This window comes from Marmota monax, unplaced genomic scaffold, assembly GCF_021218885.2.
Source record: "Marmota monax isolate L192 unplaced genomic scaffold, Marmota_monax_Labrador192_F-V1.1 WCK01_AAM20220418_F8-fsc00007, whole genome shotgun sequence".
Lineage (NCBI taxonomy): Eukaryota > Metazoa > Chordata > Mammalia > Rodentia > Sciuridae > Marmota > Marmota monax.
The window spans coordinates 23,845,671-23,866,681 of record NW_026692781.1 but is presented as its reverse complement, the minus strand read 5'-3'; the positions used below and the strand labels follow the sequence as shown (position 1 = coordinate 23,866,681).

Genomic DNA, 21,011 nt, shown 5'->3' with positions numbered 1-21,011 from the left:
GGTGCAGTTGTCCCAGAACAAGATACCATGAATTCTGAAAGCCTGTATGGTCACACTCTATCACATGTACAAACTGTACTGTCCCAACTGCAGAAGGCATGGTGTGTATTTCAACCATGAAGATAATGTGAGCAGGAGGAACTGTCACAAAGAACATCTGCAGTAACCTGAATATTCCTCTGATCTCTGGTTTTTCAGGAGAAGTACGATTTCACTCTGTAGAACCCTACAACAAAGGCCGGTTGTCTGCTCTGCCATTTGCTGACATCCTTCGAGACTACAAGGTTATTATGGCTGAAAACATTCCAGAAAACCCTCTGAAGTACCTATATCCTGACATTCCCAAAGACAAAGCCTTTGGTAAACACTACAGCTCCCAGCCATGCGAGGGTGAGGTTCTTTCTGTTTATTTCTTCTTATAATTTTGGAAAATAATGTCATATTAGAACAAAGTAAATGAAGTTCCTCTTCTTTGTTTATTTTGATCTTTGCAAGATCTAAGGGGCATGTGGAGAGCAAAGCCTTAGAAATGAAGTGGTATTTCAGTGATTACTGAAGAGAGTCTGCTAGACTGTCTGACATTAGCAGAGTAGTAACTAGTATCTGCAACCAGACTCTATCCTTGCCGCAGGGCTTCTCACAGCCTCTCCTAAGGGTTTCTCCTTCATAAAATAGGAATGATACTAACTTCCCTTCTCTGACAGGAAAAGGAAAAGAAGAGGAGGTAATGATTAAAAGCTTTTAAAAGTAAGGCAAGCCAGGTGTGATGGTGCGTACCTATAATCCCAGAGGCTCAGGAGGCTGAGGCAGGAGGATGGCAAGTTCAAAGCCAGTCTTAGTAATTTAATGAGGCCTCACACAACTTAGCGAGACCCTGTCTCAAAATAAAACATAAAAAGGGCTGGGAATGTGGCTCAGTGGTAAAATACCCATGGGTTCAATCTCTGGTACAAAAAAAAAAAAAAAAAGTAAGGCAAGTCTTTTGCAGAGGAACCCAAGGGCTTATACATTTTATATTTTTCACCTTACTATAATCTTACAACACAGAGAGTGTTTGTATGCCAGCAAGGGAACATGGGGGTCTGTGCTTCATCCCTGCTCTCTTAACCTACTGTTCCAGGCATAGCTTAAGGGCCTAGAATAGTACCTGGCCAAAACAGAGATTCAGTAAATATTTATGGAATACATGAAAGAAAATTCACTGTTAGCTATATAATTATAAGGCAAGTTCACCACTCTGCTTCTTTAATGAAAGTACAGTTGGTCCTCTGTTGCCATAGTTTCTGCATCTGCAGCCAAGGATCAAAATTGTATTTTAAGATTTCATCTGTGCTGAACATATACAGACCTTTTCTTGTCATTATTTCCTAAACAATAAAGTATAACAATTATTTAACATCAGAGCATTCAATCTGCTATATGGGAAGATGTGTGTAGGTAATATACCTATGTCATACAATTTTACATAAAAAAGAACATGAGCATCCAAGGTTTTTGATGTCTTCTGGGATTTCTGGGACCAATCCTCCACAGATACCAAGGGATGACTGCATATATAACCTGTAAAAATCTTAGCCGGGTGCAGTGGCACACGCCTGTAATCTGAGGCAGGAAGATCTTGAGTTCAAACCCAGCCTCGGCAACTTAGTGAGGGCCCTAAGCAACTCAGCGAGACCCTGTCTCTAATAAAAAATTAAAAAGGGGAAAATCTTCAGCAATAGTAACAAAATCTCTGCACATTGTCTTGTAACTTCCTGACACCTGACTTCATTTTCTCTGAAACAAACAACAACCGAAAAAGGAAAAAAAAAAAAAACATACAAAAGAAAACAAAACCTCCCCCAGCCAAAAAAAAAAAAAAACTGCAACTTTTAAGTAACATTCTATATAAAATAAAATATAAATGTCACTTCAACAAATTACAGTTGGAAAATTAGACCAAGTCCAATTTCAATGAGTTTCCAAAGTAAGGCTTGCACACCACTGTTCCAACAGTATTCATAGTAGTATAGTGCGGTGTCACTTTTAGGGATGATGAGGTTGGTGCTTCCAACAGTTGTGTAATAATAATGGATTGATATGAATGCCCTATATGTAAATAAATTGGTCCTTATAATCAAATTTAAATGCAACATAGAACATAGGATTCTCAACTTTTCTCACACTTTTTTAGACACATTACTATGTAAAGTCCTTCCAAGAGACTTGCTTTTCTCTTCTTGTACATTGTATGTGTAGATGGCTATTCTTTCTATTCAAATACATTTTGGTTGCATTCTCCTTTCTCCTTTTAGCATTGTTGACATTTTTCTAGTCTTTTTTTTCTAATTTCATCAATAATGTTAATATGTTTCCCCAACATTGTGCCTTTCTTTTCCAGTTGCAAGACCAACAGAGAGGGGAGACAAAGGTTATGTTCCTTCCGTTTTTATCCCCATTTCAACAATGTGAGTAATCTTAGTCATGTGTAAAACATTTATTATTGAATTAATTCTTTAAAAAGCTTTCCTATAAAAGATTCAAGGGTGTAGAGCAGAGTACATATAACTGAGAATAAAACATTTTAATGTCCAATGAAGCATTTTATGATTCGTTTCCTTTAACACACAAAGCTAGTCTTCAGAGTGCAACTTATGTAGTCTATAATGCCTGGAATTATAAAGCTGCCCTTTTATATGCCATATATTCCATAGCAGATTGAATACTCTGATGTGAAATGATGAATTAGGCAGCTCAGGGTCACAAACGGATGAAGCCCTAGAAGTGAGCCTCAGATGCAGTACATCACCATGGCTTTTATGTTCTAATGCTTATAATGCTAACCTTTTATCTCTTTAAGCCGAAGTGATTCCACTGAGCCACAGTCTCCATCAGACCTTCTTCCCATGTCTCCAAGTGTATATGCAGTGTTGAGAGAAAATCTGAGTCCTGCAACGATTGAAACTGCAGTATGTTCCCTTTTCCATTCCTGGTCCGGGGCATTTCCAATGGAGCAAAGGTGGTGTGTGACCTCAAGGGGGTGATGTACTGCCTGGGCAGGGAGAAAACAACATGGAATGGTACAAATTCATGAGCATAGCATAAGGGATATCCGTGTGGTCCTGTGCGTTGCTAATGTTACAGCTGTTGAAGGCAGACACCTAAGTTTTCTAGGACTACTTTGAGTTCTTTCCATCAAAACCACCAAGGGCAAAATATTCCTATACACCACTCCAAAGCACTGTCTCTGCTGTGGCCATTGACACCAACAGTCCCCAACTCTCTCTTCACTATAGTGAACAACACATCTTAGTCAATATTCATAAGCCTGATTTAATATCTATTTTTAACAGTTTAAGCAGCACCAATTCCATTTTTTCTTGATTGTTGCTTGCTTTACTAGTTCCTGGAGACTCTCCAAATAGTCTCTGAATACCAATTAATAGCATCATACTGATATTCTTTTGGAGAATTGGGTCATAATCTATAACGCAAGAATGTTACTCACGATGCATTCTATTTGTTTTTATTCCCATCCTGGGGTTCAAAACTCCATTTATGTGAAATTGAACATAAATCAGAATAGAATCTCAGAGGGACCCTGAACATAAGACATTTGTAGCTGGCTATAAATCAAGTGGTATTCAGTCCTTCTTTTGAAGATTTCCAGAGATGGAAAATACACTCCTTTGATAGCTTATTCAATGTTGGTGTGCTTGATTCACTAAGTTTTTCATGTCTAACTGAACCTTCACGACTTTTTGCACCCATTTCCTCATTGCATCTTTGGTGTGATGAATCGAGCTTCTTCTCAACTTGGTCTTTAGTCTACCTTTTATTTCCAACTGAAAGGAAATAAAAGATGCCTTTTATTTCTAACTAATCAACCCCAAATGTTTTTGTGAATACTTAATAGGAAATGGTAGAAAGATTATGGAGTATTTAGGCAGAAAATTGTCTATCCCCTTCCAATAGTACTTTATTTGCAAAATACTATTTTTCTTACCAAGCATTTAATTTTCAATTTCAGATGAAATCTCCTTATTCTGCTGAATGATAGTATAAACTCTGACAGCCCAAAGAAGGAAGCAAACGAAAAAGTTCAGAGACAGTTCTTCACTAAAGACCACATGTAATTTCTTCAGCCTTGTAAATACCGATTTGTAGGAAATGGTAGAAGTCTGAAGCTCCTCTCTCTCTCTGGCAACACAACCACAAATGGGAATGTTGTGAATGAAATGCTAAAACCCCAAACTTCAGATAAACTTACAAGATAAGACGACTTTATTGTCTTATGTGTTTGTTTTATTTCTGATTTTGTTTTTCAGGTGTTACTGATGATTTTGGTTCTAGAAGGTGTAAGTGTGAATTTTTCAGGGTAGATCAAGAACAACAAAGTCATCCTACATTAATCAAAAGCAGCAGGAAGGCCTGAGGGAAAAGCCAAATAGAATCATCACAGTAGATCCACGATGGAAATAAAAATGAGGCATTAACAGCACTAATTTGCAGGAACCCCAGGTGAATAATGAAACATCTTGATTGCCACGTGGACATTGTCCATATGGGGTTCGCAACTACTAATATCACAGCCAGAGCTACTTCTCCTATTAGGGAGAGGGATCCAGAACCATTCCTGATGGTATCTTGGGCAAATTGTGCTGATATTACAAGCATTGAAAGCAGACAACATGGGTAAAAATTTCATAGAATGAAGACAGGGCAAATAACAACTCTGGTTTTGAGTAACTGATTTCATCTGCAGGTTGCACATTCTTTAGAACGGGCTAAAATAGAGACGGGCTTTATGAACCTTTCCAGTTTTACCATCCTCTGGTCCCATGCAGTTCCATTCCTTTGGTTTTCCCTGGTGGAGGGAAAGGGAGGTGCTTTACTGGATGGCAGTGCATTGATATGAGCTGCAAGTCTATTTTGGTTCTAGCCTCACCATAACTGGATGCTTAATGATGCCACTGTTCAGCCACTGCCCTTAGTGATTATGAGGGGTCCCCCAAGGCCCAAGATCTGGAGAGTTCTCTATGTCTGCTGAGTCCTATGGAAATTGCTGAGCCAGGTGAGAAAGTTTTACTACCAAAGCACCTGCCATGACCAACTGCAGAATAATTTCAAGGCTGTTCTCCAACATGAGCCCTGACTTATGAGTCAGAGATAACTCCCCCTCCATATATGGCTCCACTGTATTCTTTCCACTCATCTCCTGTCCTCCAGGCAAATAAAACAGGCAGAGGCTTGTTTGATGGGAAAGAGTTCAAAGGGAGAAAAAAGTTTTACTATAACTTGCTTTTTCCTTTAATGAGATTCAATCTCTTATCCTTTATATACCCATACACAGGTGCCCAACTGGATCCTAGATTGTTATTAAGAGACAAACTATACCCCCACCCTTAGGCTACTTCCCTTACTCCTTTGCAAGCTCCTGAGAGAAATCTTAAGGTTAAGGTGTCTGTCTGATGGCATCTTTCTCAGGGTGCATTCTCCCAGTCCCTACTTCCCTTCACAAACCCACTTTCCTGAGACATATACATCAACTGGCAGCAAAAGCTAAAGGAAATAACTTAAAGCTGGGCATGATTATTACAGTTTTACCTTCAAAGAGGTAATTTTATCAGGATGGGCTCTAACAATTGGATTTAGATATTAAAAAAAAAAAAAAGGTTGCAGAAGTTTCTCATTCTTGGAATTTCTCAAAAGTACCATGGAATCTCACCTACTTTAGAAGAAATTTTAGGAGCTTGTTAACAGGGTATGGTGACAGAATATCACTGTTTCCTATGTGATCACAGCCATCATTGCTTGTCATTTGGGGGTAGAAAATATAAGTAATTCAATAGTTTGCTTGATATAATGAGGCAGAGGCCACATTTTGAGAATTCAATAAGTAGTTATTTTTAAATAACTAAGAATTCTTGTTATGTTATTTTGATTCTCTTAAGAATCAAATGTTTTTGACCCTAGGGTAAAGAGTTATTACCCAAGAGTATGAATCTTGCACTTCAGAAATCATATTTGTAAATGTAATGGGTTGTAGTCAGGGGACTTCTGGGGATACGGTTAGTTCAAGATAAGATGTGCCATATCAGCTGGCAATATAGTGGAAAAAGAATTTAGATCATATTTCTTCCAAATCCTACCCCAGAATATTTTTTCTGCCAACTATGACTTAGGTGAAATTGGTATGAAAGTACCATAATCCGAGGGCTTCTAAACAAAAGAAATTTATTTCTCACAGTTCTGGAGGTTAGAAGTCCAAGATCAGGATGTCAGCAAGGTCCAGTTCTGCTGAGAGCCTCTTCCAGGTAGCAGACAGCCAACTTCTCATCTTCTCATGGTATCTCACAACGGAGAGCTAAAGAGCTAGGTTTCTTTTATAAGGGAAACTACTCCCATTCTCAAGGGCTCATCCCTGTGATCTAATCATCACTTTGGGGGTTAGGATTTCAATATATAAATTTGGGGGAGACACAAACATTCAGTCCATAATAAACTAGCAACAAGCAACATTTAATGAAATAAAACATCTAGTTTTGAAATATTAATCACATTTTCACTTCTCCCCACATTCATTCCAGGCCAATCACAGCTGTGCATTTTGTTAATCCTGTTTTGAATTCTTTTTAACATAAAGAATCATTTGAACCAATTATACTAAATGTCAGTGACTGTATGTGGAATCAATACTGAGAGAAGGCAGCTGGCCAGTAGCTAAGGCAGAAGGGATCCACCCCACTTAAAGAACCAGAAAGAACAAACATCTTCCTAGCAACCAAGGGAAGTTTTTGTTTTGTTTTGTTTTGTTGTGTTTACCTCACAAGGTTCAGGGGTTGTATGTACTCCCTGTAGTAAAAGGCACAGAATATAGGCTCAAGCCATCCTAGCGCTTTGCCCTAGCAACAAACCCTACACGTGGCCAACTGGCCTCTGTGCACACATGCTGCTGTTTCTGACACAGAATAAAGACCTTTTGCAAATTGACCATGAACATTTATTGATTTGACTAATTGTATTTTTAAAAATTTATACGTAATAAAATTCACCCTTGTTCATTATATCAGTCTATGAATTCTAACAAACCCATATAGTTTTACAACCACCACTGTAAGACATAGGAGTATTTCTACCAGCATCCTCACAATGAGGATGTGATAAAAATATAGTGGAGGGCATTTTCTATAACTTCCTTGCAGTAAATACAATTCCATGTGGCTTCTTATGTAGACAATATGCTCTGTTTAAAATAAACTGGATCATATCACTCCCTATTAGAAATTTTTGAATGGCTCCTGACACTCTACATTAGTAATTCTTACCTGGAGTATGTGGATAGAATTCAGGGGCCCATAAATTTGAATGACAATCATTAACAATTTTATTTCCACTACCTTCTAACTGAAGTTTAGAATTTCTATCAGTTTTGAATAAAGGCAGTGTTTCACATAACTCAAAATATTATTTATGCTAAGCACAATTTGAAAAATGCATCAATAGGACCCAATGCAAGATCTTATTTAATGGCATTAATAAAGAAGTGCTTATTTTTGCTACAAAGGTGGTTTCAATATGATTTTAATATATCACAAAGTTGGTTTAATATCTCTATTTCAATATTATTGGTTTTCTTCTTAAATCTTATGCATTTTATTTAATAAAAACATTAATTCTTCAGAGTTCATAGGTTTCATCTGACTGCCAAAGGTGCCATGGGTGGCATAAAAAAAATAGTTAAAATCCTTATCCAGCTCTGGATAAAGATGGTAAAGACGATAATTCTCAACAAATCCTTCCAAAGTCTTACACTATTGTGTCTCTTAAAGTTTTCAACTGTCATCTCATCACTTCTCCCCAAAGGCTTTTCATCCTCCAAAACACATAAGATTGCCTGAACTACTTTCAGTTTCTTTGATGGTTCATGCTCTCTCTTACCTCCCTCTGCTACAGGCTCTTAATTCAACAACCCTATCATATCTACCTTTTCACATGAATAATATTTTCCCACCCTTTGAGCTCTGGGTTGTCTTCCTGCCAAATGCACACACTCGCACATGCACGTGTGTGAGAAGAGCTCTGTCACACTGTTGGCAATATGGCACCAATAAAAAAAAGTGGCACAGGACTGATCAAATGCACACTTGGGATAAGAAGTGGGATTATTGTCAGGAGCCTGACAAGGCTGCTCTGGGCAGAGAGAGAGGGAGAGCCACAGCAAGCAAGGGAGAGCAGCAACCCCGCCTTGAATGTTTCCTTTTATATGATAGAATCATGGCCGCCTGTTAGGGGTGGGTTTAGTCTTTGTGACTGGCATAGAAATCATCCCCTGATTTTGTGGAAGGAAAGTTTGTTTTTTGGGAACAGAGAAGGACAGTTTTCCTATCAAAGCAGGATCAGGGAGCTGGATGTGATGGGGTTTGCCTGTAATCCCAGTGGCTCGGGAGGCTGAGGCAGGAGGATCGAGAGTTCAACGTCAGTCTCAGCAAAAAGCAAGGCGCTAAGTAATTCAGTAAGACCCTGTCTCTAAATAAAATACAAAATAGTGCTGGGGATGTGGCTCAGTGGTTGAGTGACCCTGAGTTCAATTCCCAGTACCAAAAAGGGGGGGGGGACCCGGAAAACCAGCAGGTCTCTTTCTCTCTCAAGGAGAGAACAGAGAAACCCCCATCTCAGGGTCTGGTAAGTTATCTCCAATCAATGAGAGAACAAAGAGACTGTCACGTCTCCAGACAGGGAAGTGTTATCTTAGGCTAGTGTCTATTTCTTGATAATAAAAACAGTATTCATAAAGTGGGGGTGGGAAAAGAAGATGGCTGTAATTATGCCCACACACCATGCCCTCCCCTCCATGGCATCCTCTAGCTCCCCCAGTGCAGTGCTTGTCACTTTGTTGTCAATGCACATCATTTCTTCATCAGACTCTCAGCAAGCTCTGTATGTATAGGGACCAAGATAGCCTTGTTCACAGTTATATCACCAACATCTAACACAATCTGGCTCTTAATATTTATTAATGATTTAGTGTTGGAACACACAGAGAACAATGGTAAGGTTCTTCCTTTCCTTTGTTCCTTGGCCGGCCTGTAAGAGCAGACTAGAATTCTCTTTATAATGCCTCCAAACTCATGAGCCAATCTTCCTGTTATATTTCACCTTGAGTAACCACATGTTTGCTTTTGACACAGCCCAGAGAGGACCTCCTATTTCACCTCACCTTAATTTTCAAACTCTGTAAAAATAGTCTAGAATTATACTGTTCTCTAGGTTACCTTAATTTTCCTTTGATTTAGGTATCCTCTCATGCATATCTAACATCCTTGACATCTGCCATCCACAGATGAACCATGTGCTCCTGAAATTACCCCTTAATTCCCCCTTCATTAAACTTAGGACTATCACTGCTCCTTCCCCCAACAAAAGTCCTACCCAACACTGGAACATCAGACAGAACTGATGGAAAGAAATCTATAGGCATCTAACAAGGTTTCTACAGAAGAATAGCCCCTAATTGCACTCCTAGGGATGACTTCCTTGGGGCAGGGCATGGAAGGACTCCCATATTTGGTTTCATCCTCTACTGTTGCCTTCTTAAGTTTCAGTAAGTTTTGAGTACAGGGTTCCACATTTTCATTTTGCCCTGGGCACTGCAAGTTATATACCTTATCCAGTGCTTTTCTAAAGGGGGAAAATAAACATTCATCTGTGCCATGGGATTCATGTAAGCTGCACATTAGAGGTCATGCAGACATGGGATGCACAAGAGGCTGCATGGTATGGACCAATAAGGTAGGTCCTCTCACACCCAGGAGGTACTAGTTAGGTGCCATGTTCACCCTAAGTAAGTAGAGCCCTTAAAAGTAGTTGAGCAGAGCCTAAAGAAACTAGGTTCCTGCCTCCCAGATTCAATAAGTCACAAAAATAGCAGGAAGAGCCCAAACTCTTTTTCCTTGATCGGCCTGTCCGGCACTGTCCAGTGACTAAGCTCTTCTCCATTACATGTCTGGTATAATCACCGTAACTGAGAAAGGGTGGGGTGGGTGAAGACTCCAGGAAAGAAAGTCTCTCGCCAATTTAGCAAAAGGACACTTTAGCAGCCAGCCCCTCCACCCCTAAACCGGCATCCCTGGTTTAAGGCCAGCTGCCCCAGCAGGATGTGGGTCAAAACCCAATTGCGACAAGCTCTGAGCGCACTGCAGACCATGTAGATAGCACAGGGAGCGAGGGCCGGGGGAAGAAAAGGCGCAAATGGAATGGTTTCCAGCACCGGGGGTGGGGGTGGGGGTAATCAAGAAACTCTCCTTCCCTCGCTCTGTTAATGGCACCCACCCGCCCTCCGCCCTTCGTGCGCCAGGTTTCTGCGCGCGGCCCCCCTCCTCCCCGCCCCAGAGTGCGGGCGGTCGGCGGAAAGCCCCGGGCTGCGCCTGCGTGCTGCCCAGCGCTGGCTTTCGGTTTCTTCTCTGCGGCGCTGCTTCTCGTCCCCGACCGGTTTCCCGGAAAGCAAGTGGGGTGGCTCTTCTGAGCTGTAGCGTCCCTCCCGCCGAAACATCTCGGAGTGCAGCGCGCAGTCCCGCCTCTCTGGGGCTGCGCTTCTGTGTTCTGAAAGCCCTAGACTCCACTGTCTGGGAGCCGGTTTTGACTAGGAATGTAAGAGTGCTCATTGTAGACAACCTAAAAAATTACATAAACGTGATCCACCACCTAAGACATTAATATTTTTAAATGTTTTCTGTGTGTATTTCCATTTATTTACATTTCTATGTTCTTATATAGGATGATGCTTTATTTTCTGTTCTTTTCCACTTAACTTTTTATAAGAGGGTATTTTTTAATGTACTTTGGTCTTTGAAAGAATAGCTTTTATATTCTATCATATGAATTTGCCTTGTCAGTTGAAAAATAAACCATTTTTTCCTGATATTTTTTTCTAACTATAAGTGAAGTTGCAATAAACAGCCTTTATGACAAAATGTTCACCCATATCTGGTGATTTCCTTATAGTAGATTATTCTGTGAGCCCAAGAATACTGTAAAAACTTATGAAAAGTGATTGTGTTTTCAACAGTATAATCTTTAAAGATATTTAGTATGATGTGTCACTTGCTATTAATGGAAAGTGCATGGTTTGTTCATATATAGATATTTTCCTAAAAGTTTTCATGGCTTTCCACAATATTGGGATGAAATAATTTTATGTACATAGAAAAATATGGTTCAAACCCTGATTTGTACCCCTGCATTTTAATAAGCTGCTATATGGGAGTTTATCTGTGGATTTGCACTTACCGATTGGGAAGAAAATACACATACCCAGACAACCAAGTGACTGTACAAAACTCAAATCCGAGAACTAAAGAAATTTTAGAAATCTTTTATTTCAATTCCATTTTGTTACATATTATCAATAGAGCTTCCACTAATTGACATTTTTAGGATTGCATAGTAGCAAGGTTTATGATTGGAAAGAAGGAGGGGTGAGGAGACATTGACCTGCATTTTTGGAAATTCCTATTGTTAGATATTTGAGTTATAATACTACAAACATTGGGAAAATACTGCTAAGATACAATATGGTACCTGAGAGGAGAGGGAAATTCTAAACATTTCATTTAGGTTTGTTCATCGGATTTGTAGCTACCATTCTGAAGCAGTTAAAAAAGATCAAGTCTGTAAACAAAGAGCAGAAAACTAGTAAGCTTTTGATGGAGGTATCATAAGGATACAAAGGATAAGGTAATCCTTGAGGATACGAAACCATCAGTTGGGGATGGGCAATAGGCCTGTTCCACATGAGAAGTTTTGTTTTAGAATTCTACTGTAGGATGTTCTGCTTCCCCCCCATAAGACCTCAGTGAGTGATCTGATACATAATACATATTGCTACAAAACAAACCAAATTATTCCCCAAACTCAGAGAGGTAAAACAACCATTTATTATTGCTTGGGAATATAGGGTAGGTGGGGCAGTTCTGGTCCACCCAGCCAGGGCCATCTGATCTTCCTGGGCTCTTACACCTGAGATCTAAGCTTAGGCAACTGCACCAACATAACTGAGGCCTCACCTGACTTGTCATGGAGGCTGGGCTGGGCTCTGAGAGTATGTAAGGCTAGGTTCAATAAAACACCAGCTTACTACTGCTGCATGATATTGGTCAAAACAAGTCACAAGCCAGCCCAGATTTAATGTTTGGGGAAATAGTCCTTACCTCTTTCTGAAAAGAATTAGAGTCACATTGCAAAGGAATGCCAATGACAGATAAGAGACAGAATGATGTGGCTGATTGAAAATAATCTACCAGGAGACCCTTTGCAATTTGGTATAATGAGAATGATGTATCTGATGAAAGCTTTTTGCCTTAGCCTGTAGACTGCATTGCATTCTTTATATTTCTAGCTATTATAAAATTTCTGTTATAAATTTCTTTAAATGCTTTGTGCAACAAGGCAGAAAAACTAATTAAATACAACTGGGTGATTGGGATATACAAGAAGGGGTGAATAAAGAATAGGAATGGTACTGTCTTCTTATCTTCAACCAAAAATAAATTTCTTCCAAATGGGAGGCCTGTAGTGTCACTCCAGTGTCTTCCTGGATACCTACTGTGGTCTTTAGATTCCTGACCATCCTCCACTGTCATTTGACTATAATACACAGACACCACCTCAAGGATAACTAATCATAAATTTCATCTTCCCATTTATTTCTGGCTGATTATAAGTAACAAGGATAAATCTTGTTTGCTGCCTCTTTCTTTTAAATCCAATGCAAATCTTTGCATTTGTTCTGAATTTTGTCCAATTGGTTTTGACCAGCAGAATTCTAGCCTATTAAGATAATTTAGAATGTTCATTTTGTCATCAGTAGCTGATTTCACGGGAGAGAGCAGAGAATCTCAATTAAACACAATTACAACAAACACACACTTATTACTCATGGACCTGGAGATCAGCTTCAGTCATTCTGCTCCAGGAGGCAGATTTAAGGGAATTCATGCACATCTTCTTCCTCACTCAGTCTATGGAAGTAGCAGCTACTTGAAGTGTGCTATCTCCTGGCACAGGAAAAGATCACACAAAGACAACTTGATTACAAAAAACATGCAAAGTTTCAAGTCAAATCATAATGTATGTATATGACAACTGCTATCATTCCTTTAGCCAGAGCAAGCCACATGGCCAAAACCAGAATCAGGCCACAAAGATGAATACTCTACCTTCAGAAAACCTGTGACAAGGGTAGGAAAGGAAAGAAAAAAAATTGAAAGTTATTCAATTTACCAGATGTGGTAAATTGGAATTAGCTATTTTAAAAATTTTTTATATGTTGCAAATTTGATATTGTTGATATAATGATAGAACTTCCCAAGCTGACTGTTGTCAGACAGTCATCATGTATTTGGATCTGGCAATTTCTGGATCACTAGTTTTTTTTAATTTTGTTTGTTTTTTGCTTAGTCACTTTTAAAAGAGCCAATATATTAAATAGTCACACTTACAAAACAAATTTAGTTTGTCCTTTGGAAAATTAGAATCTTAAAGGGATAAGATTTGGACACTTTAAAAAGCATCATAATAAGGGAGGGTTAAAATTAAGGGTATAGAGGGAGGGCAGGACATACAGAAGTTTAGTGGAGTAATTAGAAAATGAGAGACAAGGCTGGAAAGAAAGGTAGGAACATTTGTGGAGGATCCAGACTAGGCATCATCTCATTCCTGACTTTGCAAAGACACATGTGTGAAAAGAAAACAGAGTATGTAGGTATGGAAAGGGCAAAAAGCTATAATACACAGACATATATGCACATCCCTGGGAAATCATTTAGAACCTTCTACCCAAAGTTGCTTTATTATTTAGGGTTTGATTCAAATCCCTTCCACTTGAAGGAATTAATAGGTTTTATGAACATATATTGCAAGACGATCTCATCTGGCCTTAGAGATATATGTACCTGGGGAACTGGTGTAGACGCTAAGATTTTAAGCTAAGACCTGAAAGATGAATAAGCCAACAAAGAAGTTGAGGAAAGGGGATAATGGCTCAAGGGGATTTCCAAAGAGAGAACTACTAGTGAGAAGGCCCTCAGTTCGAGGAAAGAGTTTGGCTTATTTGAAAAACAAAATTGTTGAAGTAAGCATAAGAAAGAGTGACACAGATGGGGTTAGAGAGAGTGATAGGGGAACCAAAGTCTTATGGGCTGTATTAAGAAACAATTTTATAAGCAAGAAAAACCATCATAAGATCTCCTGATGATTCCATCTGGCCTGGAGGGGGGAGGTGCTCAAATAATCCAGATGAGAGAAAAGGGAATGGCAGAAGAGATGGAAAGAAGTAAAGGAGATATGAGATATAATTAGGAACAAAAATCAATAAGGCTTGAGGACCAGGTGTGGCAATGTTAAGGATGACTTCTAGCTATTTGGCATGTACCATTCCTAAGATTTTATTAAAAAGACTTTGGTTCTGAATTAGTTTGCAAAGATCATTGGATATGGAAGTAGAGTCAAGTGGAGGCTTTCAATGGGGAAGAGTTCCCAAAAGCAGTGTAGACAGGACATACATTTAGGTGTCCTCCATCTAGAACGACATCACAGCCCAGTGTGAGGAGAAATGTCGTGAAAGAACAGACCGGGTCCGGGTCCGGAACCTGACAACATTTCACTTTCAATGGTTTGGTAGTGGTGATGGAGACATTAGAGAAAGAACCCCCAGAGTGGCACGAAGAAGCACCATGTATTTTCATCGTGACCAAAGAAGAAAGTGTTTTAATGGAGACGTCAACTGTGCCAAACATTTCTGAACGGTCAAGTAAACGAACATCAAAAAGCATCTTCTGGGTTTAGCAACAGGAAAACGACAAGTCCTTCACTGTGTCCTCTACCTGGGTTCTCATTCTTGGGCAAAAGTAGAGATCTCCTAGTTTTCGGGTCTATGCAAACATAGAACTTCCTTTTAGTTCTCTGAAATGTGTAAACAGAACTTTCTGTCTGTGGCATTGCCACACATTCCTGCGCTCCACTTCTTCCGTGACCGAGGCCAGCCCAAAGACAGAGGAAACACCGGATCCCACGACGGGTCCCACGGCGGGTGGCGTCTCCGCTCGCGGAACAGCCGTGTCGGGTTGGCTGAGTGCGGCTGCCACTGTGATTGGCCGAGGAGGACGAAGGCTGGGCGGTCCGATCTGCCTTTTCTCCAGTGGGGTACTTTCGTTTTCCGGCGCAGAGTCTGCGGAGGGACCCTGCTGTGTCGGAGGACGGCACCTGTCAGACACGCAGACCCAGCGGAGGGGGCTCAGCGCGCTCCAGAGAGGCTGCCCTGCCTTGCTCCTGCTCACCGGTGCTGGCTCCGGCGTGCAGAGTGAGTGGGCGTGAGGTTCCGGGTGCCTGGGGTGGGACGTGCCCACAAGGGCCCTCTGGACAGAGCAGCTGGATGCCTGGTGAGCGTGGCTTTTCACAGCTGACCGGTGAATTCGTCATCCCAAAGAAAGAAAAGATCCCGAGTACCCAAGTGCGAGCAGTGCCATGGCACTGTCTGGCACGTTGCCCCTGTCAGTCGTGCTCTGATTGTAAAGTTGAGTTGTGCAACAGAATACCGCCCCCCCCCCCACACCCGGCTCCTGCACTGCACCTTCCCATTTATCCTCACTTGTCTTACTTCTTGCCTTTTTCCACCTAGTGACATTTTCTTCTTTTCGCAGAAAGTTTCATTTGCCCTGTGCCATCCTCCAGAGCTGTCTACATTAGACAGTGGCACTCTGCATGCAACTCCAGTTGTCTTGTCACCAAAGGTGCTGTGTGTAGCTGCTTCTTTGATTGAATTCCCAACCTCTCCTTGAGCATAAGGTGACAGGTCAGTAAATGTTCATGGAAATAAATGAATTTGGAATCTTAATTATATTTAAGGTCGAGGAGATTAATGTCCTCCTGGAATGTAAGTGATATTTAGCTCCAGAAAACCTCCGAACAATATAATTACTCTTTTTAAAATAAATTCTGACTAGTACTGAAGAGTTCTGGGATAGGTATATAGATTGTGCTTTAAATGTTGTTTTTATGGGTTAGAGAAGGAGTTGTTTATATGGAACAGAAATAAGACTTGAACCCCTAGTGCATTATTGCTTAATGAGGATACTGGGACTCAAACTTGTGGAATTATAATAGGGTTGTGTCTTTTGCTTTCCAATTCTATCTGAAATATGCAAGACTTCAGTTGACTAGATTGTTATTGAACACAAACTATATGCAGGATACTTTCCCAAATCTCCTTCTCTGGAATTTATACCTTATATGAAAGACATCATAGAGCTTTACAAGGAAGATTGGAACTAATGCCAGAATACAAGGAGACACAGGTCAAAGAAGCTTCATTGTCTCTGAGTAAGTCTCAGACAGCTTTGAAGAACGGCATTTATACCTGGTTTTAATTGTTGGTGGGATTTAGAGAGGTAGAAATTTGTAGGAAGACTGTTTGCCAAGATGAGTGGCAACTGCAGAAAAGCAGAAATGTTGCATCCAGTAAATAGTTTGGTGTCTGGATTGCTTTGTTGACGGATGAAGATGGGGAGGAGTGGAAATCAGGCATTTTTGCGCACCGTAGTGACATGGCCCTACCAAAGTGCTGCTGAGGCTGGATTGGAAGGATAGTACTGAGGGAGGGAGGCAGCCAGTCTTGAGATTGGAGAGGAAGGTTTAAAGTTGGAGTATGAGCTAGGTTATTGGGGTATGGTCATGCCTGAGTGAGTAACAGGTTTTGTGAAAATATGAGAGTGATTCTTGATTTGTTAATATGAATGTATTGATCAACCTGCTTTGTGCCAGCTGCTATGTGTGTATTAGTTCATTCAGTCTTAACAACCACCTTGTTGACTGAGAGAGTAAGTGGCCTAAGTTCACTTGGCTGTTAAGAGGCCTTGTCACCCCTACTGGCTGATGGTGCAGCAAAGTTGCTTTAGGCACATTTCTAGCAGAAGGGAGAAACCTTCAGATTTGGAATGTTCTTCTCAGGTAAAGTAAGTGTGAAGTGAAAAATCAAATTGCTATGGCAGGTATGCCAAGGAGAGTGCACTTACATATATTTTTACTGGTATTTGAAATGGCAACCAGCTTTACAGTTAAGACATTTCCTCTATCTCAGAAGGATATATCTGGAGTAGACATGCCTGCACATGTATGCTTGACAACAGGCATGCATCCCACATTCTTCTATACCCTGCTTGAAAATCCAGACCCTTTCTCAGAAGTCTGGCAGGACAGGATTCACTGACACCACCCCAAATGTTGCCAGCTGTCTGTACCATGTGTGCTGATATAAATCTAAGTTATCAGATGGTCATGGGAGGCACTTTGTTTCCCTAATTTGGCTTTCTAAAATTGGCATTTTATTGAAGTTTTTAATTTTCATGGCTACTATATACAAATTAATAGTTACCCAAAGACATAAATATTACTTTCAAATTACATTTGAGAATGTTGGTTCAATCTTTAAAAATATTGCTGAGATTTAAGACTCCTTTGTGCCACATTTATGGTTGACTTTACCCTATGACTCATAAAATATACCAATTAAAAATTTTTAATTAAATTAAGAATATACTATAATTTGTAGGAGAGCAATATTTGGAGAGATTTTGTGATTTGTCTTAAATTTAAATAATGTTTTTAATTTATTTATTTGAAAAAAGTGCGGATTTATTTTAAAGGCATATTTATTGGTTACCTAGTATATGCCTGACAATGTTCTGGGAATATAGCAATGAAAAGAATTCTCCTTAATCCTTCTATTCATGTGACAAAAACAGACGACAATCAAAATTAAAAAAGAGAGAAAATATATGGTAGGTCAGACAGTGGTTAAGTGCTATGAAGAAAATGCATCAGGGAAGAGAGAGAGTGATTTCCAGTGTAGGAGCTGGTTGCAATTTAAATAAGGTGGCCAGAGAAGGCAGATCTGATATGCTAATATTTGAACAAATATGTGTTTCCTGGAGAAGGAAAAATGTTTCCCTTAAAATTAATAAATAGGCTGTAGAATATCATTACTATTTAAATAATGTATTTGAGACAAATTATGTCTTGATCTAAGCAAGATGTTTATTTGGTTCTGGCAATTGAATCCAGAGCCTTGCACTTGTTAAGCACAGACTCTACCACTGAGCTGTGCCCTCACTGCTAAGCAAAATGAGTCAACAGACATGCTGCTAGAACCTTCCTTAGAGCTGTGGGATTCCCTCACGGTGTATGTTCTTTTTTTCCATAGGATGTCTCAGTGGTATGAACTTCAGCAGCTTGACTCCAAATTCCTGGAGCAAGTTCACCAGCTTTATGATGACAGTTTTCCCATGGAAATCAGACAGTACCTGGCCCAGTGGCTAGAAAAGCAAGACTGGTAAGGAAAACTCACTGGAGAGAAGTTTATCTACACTTTAAGAATATTTATTGATGAGTGACTTGGAGCCATGTTTGCTGAAAGATGAATCTCATCAGTGGCCGTAGAGATTATCTGTTGCAGGAAAGTTTGATTTAAAAAATGCACATCTCAAGGAGGGGGCTTGAGGGTTAGGAAAGATGGTGGACATCATTATCCTAGACTCATGTATGAAGACATGAATGGTGTTACTCTACTTTGTGTACAATCGGAGAAATGAAAAATTGTACTCCATTCATACACTATGAACTGAAATGCATTCTGCTGTCATGTATAACAAATTAGAACAAATAAAAAATCAGCATACTATAGCGATGCTGCCACATCCATATTTATAGCAGCTCAATTCACAATAGCTAAGCTATGGAACAAACCTAGGTGTCCTTGAACAGATGAATGCATAAAGAAAATGTGGTATATATACACAATGGAGTTTTACTCAACCATAAAGAGAAATGAAATTTTTGCATTTGCTGGCAAATGGGTGAAACTGGAGACTATCATGATAAATGAAATAAGCCAATCCCCAAAAACCAAAGGCCCAATGTTCTCTCTGATATGCAGATGCTGACTCACAATAAGCAGCGGTTGGCGTGTGGGGGAGAATAGAAGTTCACTGGATTAGACAAAGGGGAATGAAGGGAAGGAGGGGGGAAAATGGGAATGGGAAAAACAGTAGAATGAATTAGACATAATTTTCCTATGTTCTTATATGAATATGTGACCAATGTAACTCCACATCATGTACAACCACAAGAATGGGAAGTTATACTGCATGTATGTATGATATGTCAAAATATATTCTACTGTCATGTATAACTGAAAAGAACAAATAAAAATTTAAAAAATTCACATTTCTACAACATCAAATTCAGCAGTCATTAGCACTTTTAAGTAGTTTTGTCAGATTTAATTTGTGTTCTCCCAAATGCTTTGGAAAAGTTAAATAATAACTTCTCCAAAACTCAGGGAAAGTATAAAGGAAGAAATAATTTAAAAGAAATAAGTAGGGCTGTGGTTGTGGCTCACTGGTAGAGCATTTGCCTAGCATGTGTGAGGCAACTGGGTTTGATCCTCAGCACCACATAAAATATAAATAAAATAAAGGTATTGTGTCCATCTATAACTAAAAATATTTTTTAAAAAAGAAATAACTAAAGCCAGATTATGGTAAAATATTGACTAGAAATATGAAGATGGTAATAAATTAAGGGGTATCCATTTAAAGTGGTGTGTTCTATTTTACAATTCATTGCTTGCTGATTGCAAAAACTTTAAACATTCTGAAAGTATTTGACATAAAAAGTGAAGGTCCCGTTGATTTTTTCCCTTTCAGAGATCACTATGAATAGTTTCAGCAAAATCTTTTAAGCACTCTATAATTTTTCATGCTAATTGCATATAATAGAAACTATGTATAAACTGCTGCTAAGAACAATATCAGCTCAAAAAGAAGACCATAAAACCTAAGAAACACTTAAAAGTTATTTTAAAATAATTTCAATAAAGAAAGCAATGTTTCTTTTGTCCGTGTTAAATAGTATCTAGAGTGAAGTGTGTAAATTTTATATCTCCTAGGGAGCATGCTGCCAATGATGTTTCATTTGCCACCATCCGTTTCCATGACCTCCTGTCACAGCTAGATGATCAATACAGTCGCTTTTCTTTGGAGAATAATTTTTTGTTGCAGCATAACATAAGGAAAAGCAAGCGTAATCTTCAGGTATGACCTGGTTTTCATGTGTTAGTTCAAGTGCTCCCATGTTTACCCAAGATATATTCAGCAAATAGTACTGACCATACACTCACTGGTATTTAGAGAAGTTGTAGAGATGTACATCCACTCCCTTTATGTGGCTAGTATGTTTAGTATAAGTAAAATAAAATCCTGATTCATTTTATAAGCACACAAGGAATTTTCAAGTTTAAGTGTATCACCTGTTAGGTGTCAGTAATTCTGGGAGAACCATGATACTGTAACCTATTTTGCTAAAAATTGTGGATATTGAAATCAAAGAAAAGGCTCTCTCTCTCTCTCTCTCTCTCTCTCTCTCTCTCTATATATATATATATATATATATATATATATAGATAGATAGATAGATAGATCTGTTTTTTAACTTGAAATTATTTATTGCATGACAGGAAGATAGGTAGCTTTACAGTTCTCTTTCAGGACTTGAAATTTTTTTCAGATTTAATTTTTTTATTTATATATGATAGTGGAATGCATTACAATTCTTATTACACATATAGAGCACAATTTTTCATATCTCTGGTTGTATACACAGTATATTCACACCAATTCATGTCTTCATAGTCATACAGTAATCTCCAAGGAACTTTAGTGATCTTAGTCCTTGGGGTGCAGATGAGGAATAAGTCTGAAAATGGGAAGGTTTGACCTCCCACAGGCCCTGTAGTAAGTTGGTCACTTGGTTAGACTCCACCTTACCTTCCTTCTGGGGGAGTTGCCATTTGTTGGAAGAGGTGACCAAAGGACCATCCAAATGTGAGAAAATGTGCTACAGAATTTTGGGAGTTCTTCAGATGTACTCCCAGTATGCCACATTTATTCTGTATTAGTGCAACTTTTATGTTTTAATAA

At 39.2% G+C, this 21,011-nt stretch overlaps 2 protein-coding genes across 3 annotated transcripts in view; both read left to right on the top strand.

Annotated features, from left to right (window-relative positions):
- Stat4 (signal transducer and activator of transcription 4) overlaps positions 1–4,261 on the top strand; it is a 104,403-nt gene extending 100,142 nt beyond the window's left edge. For both annotated transcript variants that reach the window (XM_058580334.1, XM_046447526.1), the window contains exons 21-24: positions 199–390; positions 2,381–2,447; positions 2,840–2,948; positions 4,010–4,261. In XM_058580334.1, the coding sequence (XP_058436317.1) occupies positions 199–390; positions 2,381–2,447; positions 2,840–2,948; positions 4,010–4,036 (395 nt within the window). In that variant the 3' untranslated portion in view covers positions 4,037–4,261. The remainder of the gene's footprint in view (positions 1–198; positions 391–2,380; positions 2,448–2,839; positions 2,949–4,009) is intronic.
- Positions 4,262–15,173: 10,912 nt separating this feature from the next.
- The window catches only part of Stat1 (signal transducer and activator of transcription 1), a 37,459-nt gene continuing 31,621 nt past the window's right edge, over positions 15,174–21,011 (top strand). The window contains exons 1-4 of the mRNA XM_046447267.2: positions 15,174–15,337; positions 15,678–15,829; positions 18,236–18,364; positions 19,982–20,126. Coding sequence (XP_046303223.1) covers positions 18,237–18,364; positions 19,982–20,126 — 273 coding nt within the window. The 5' untranslated portion in view covers positions 15,174–15,337; positions 15,678–15,829; position 18,236. The remainder of the gene's footprint in view (positions 15,338–15,677; positions 15,830–18,235; positions 18,365–19,981; positions 20,127–21,011) is intronic.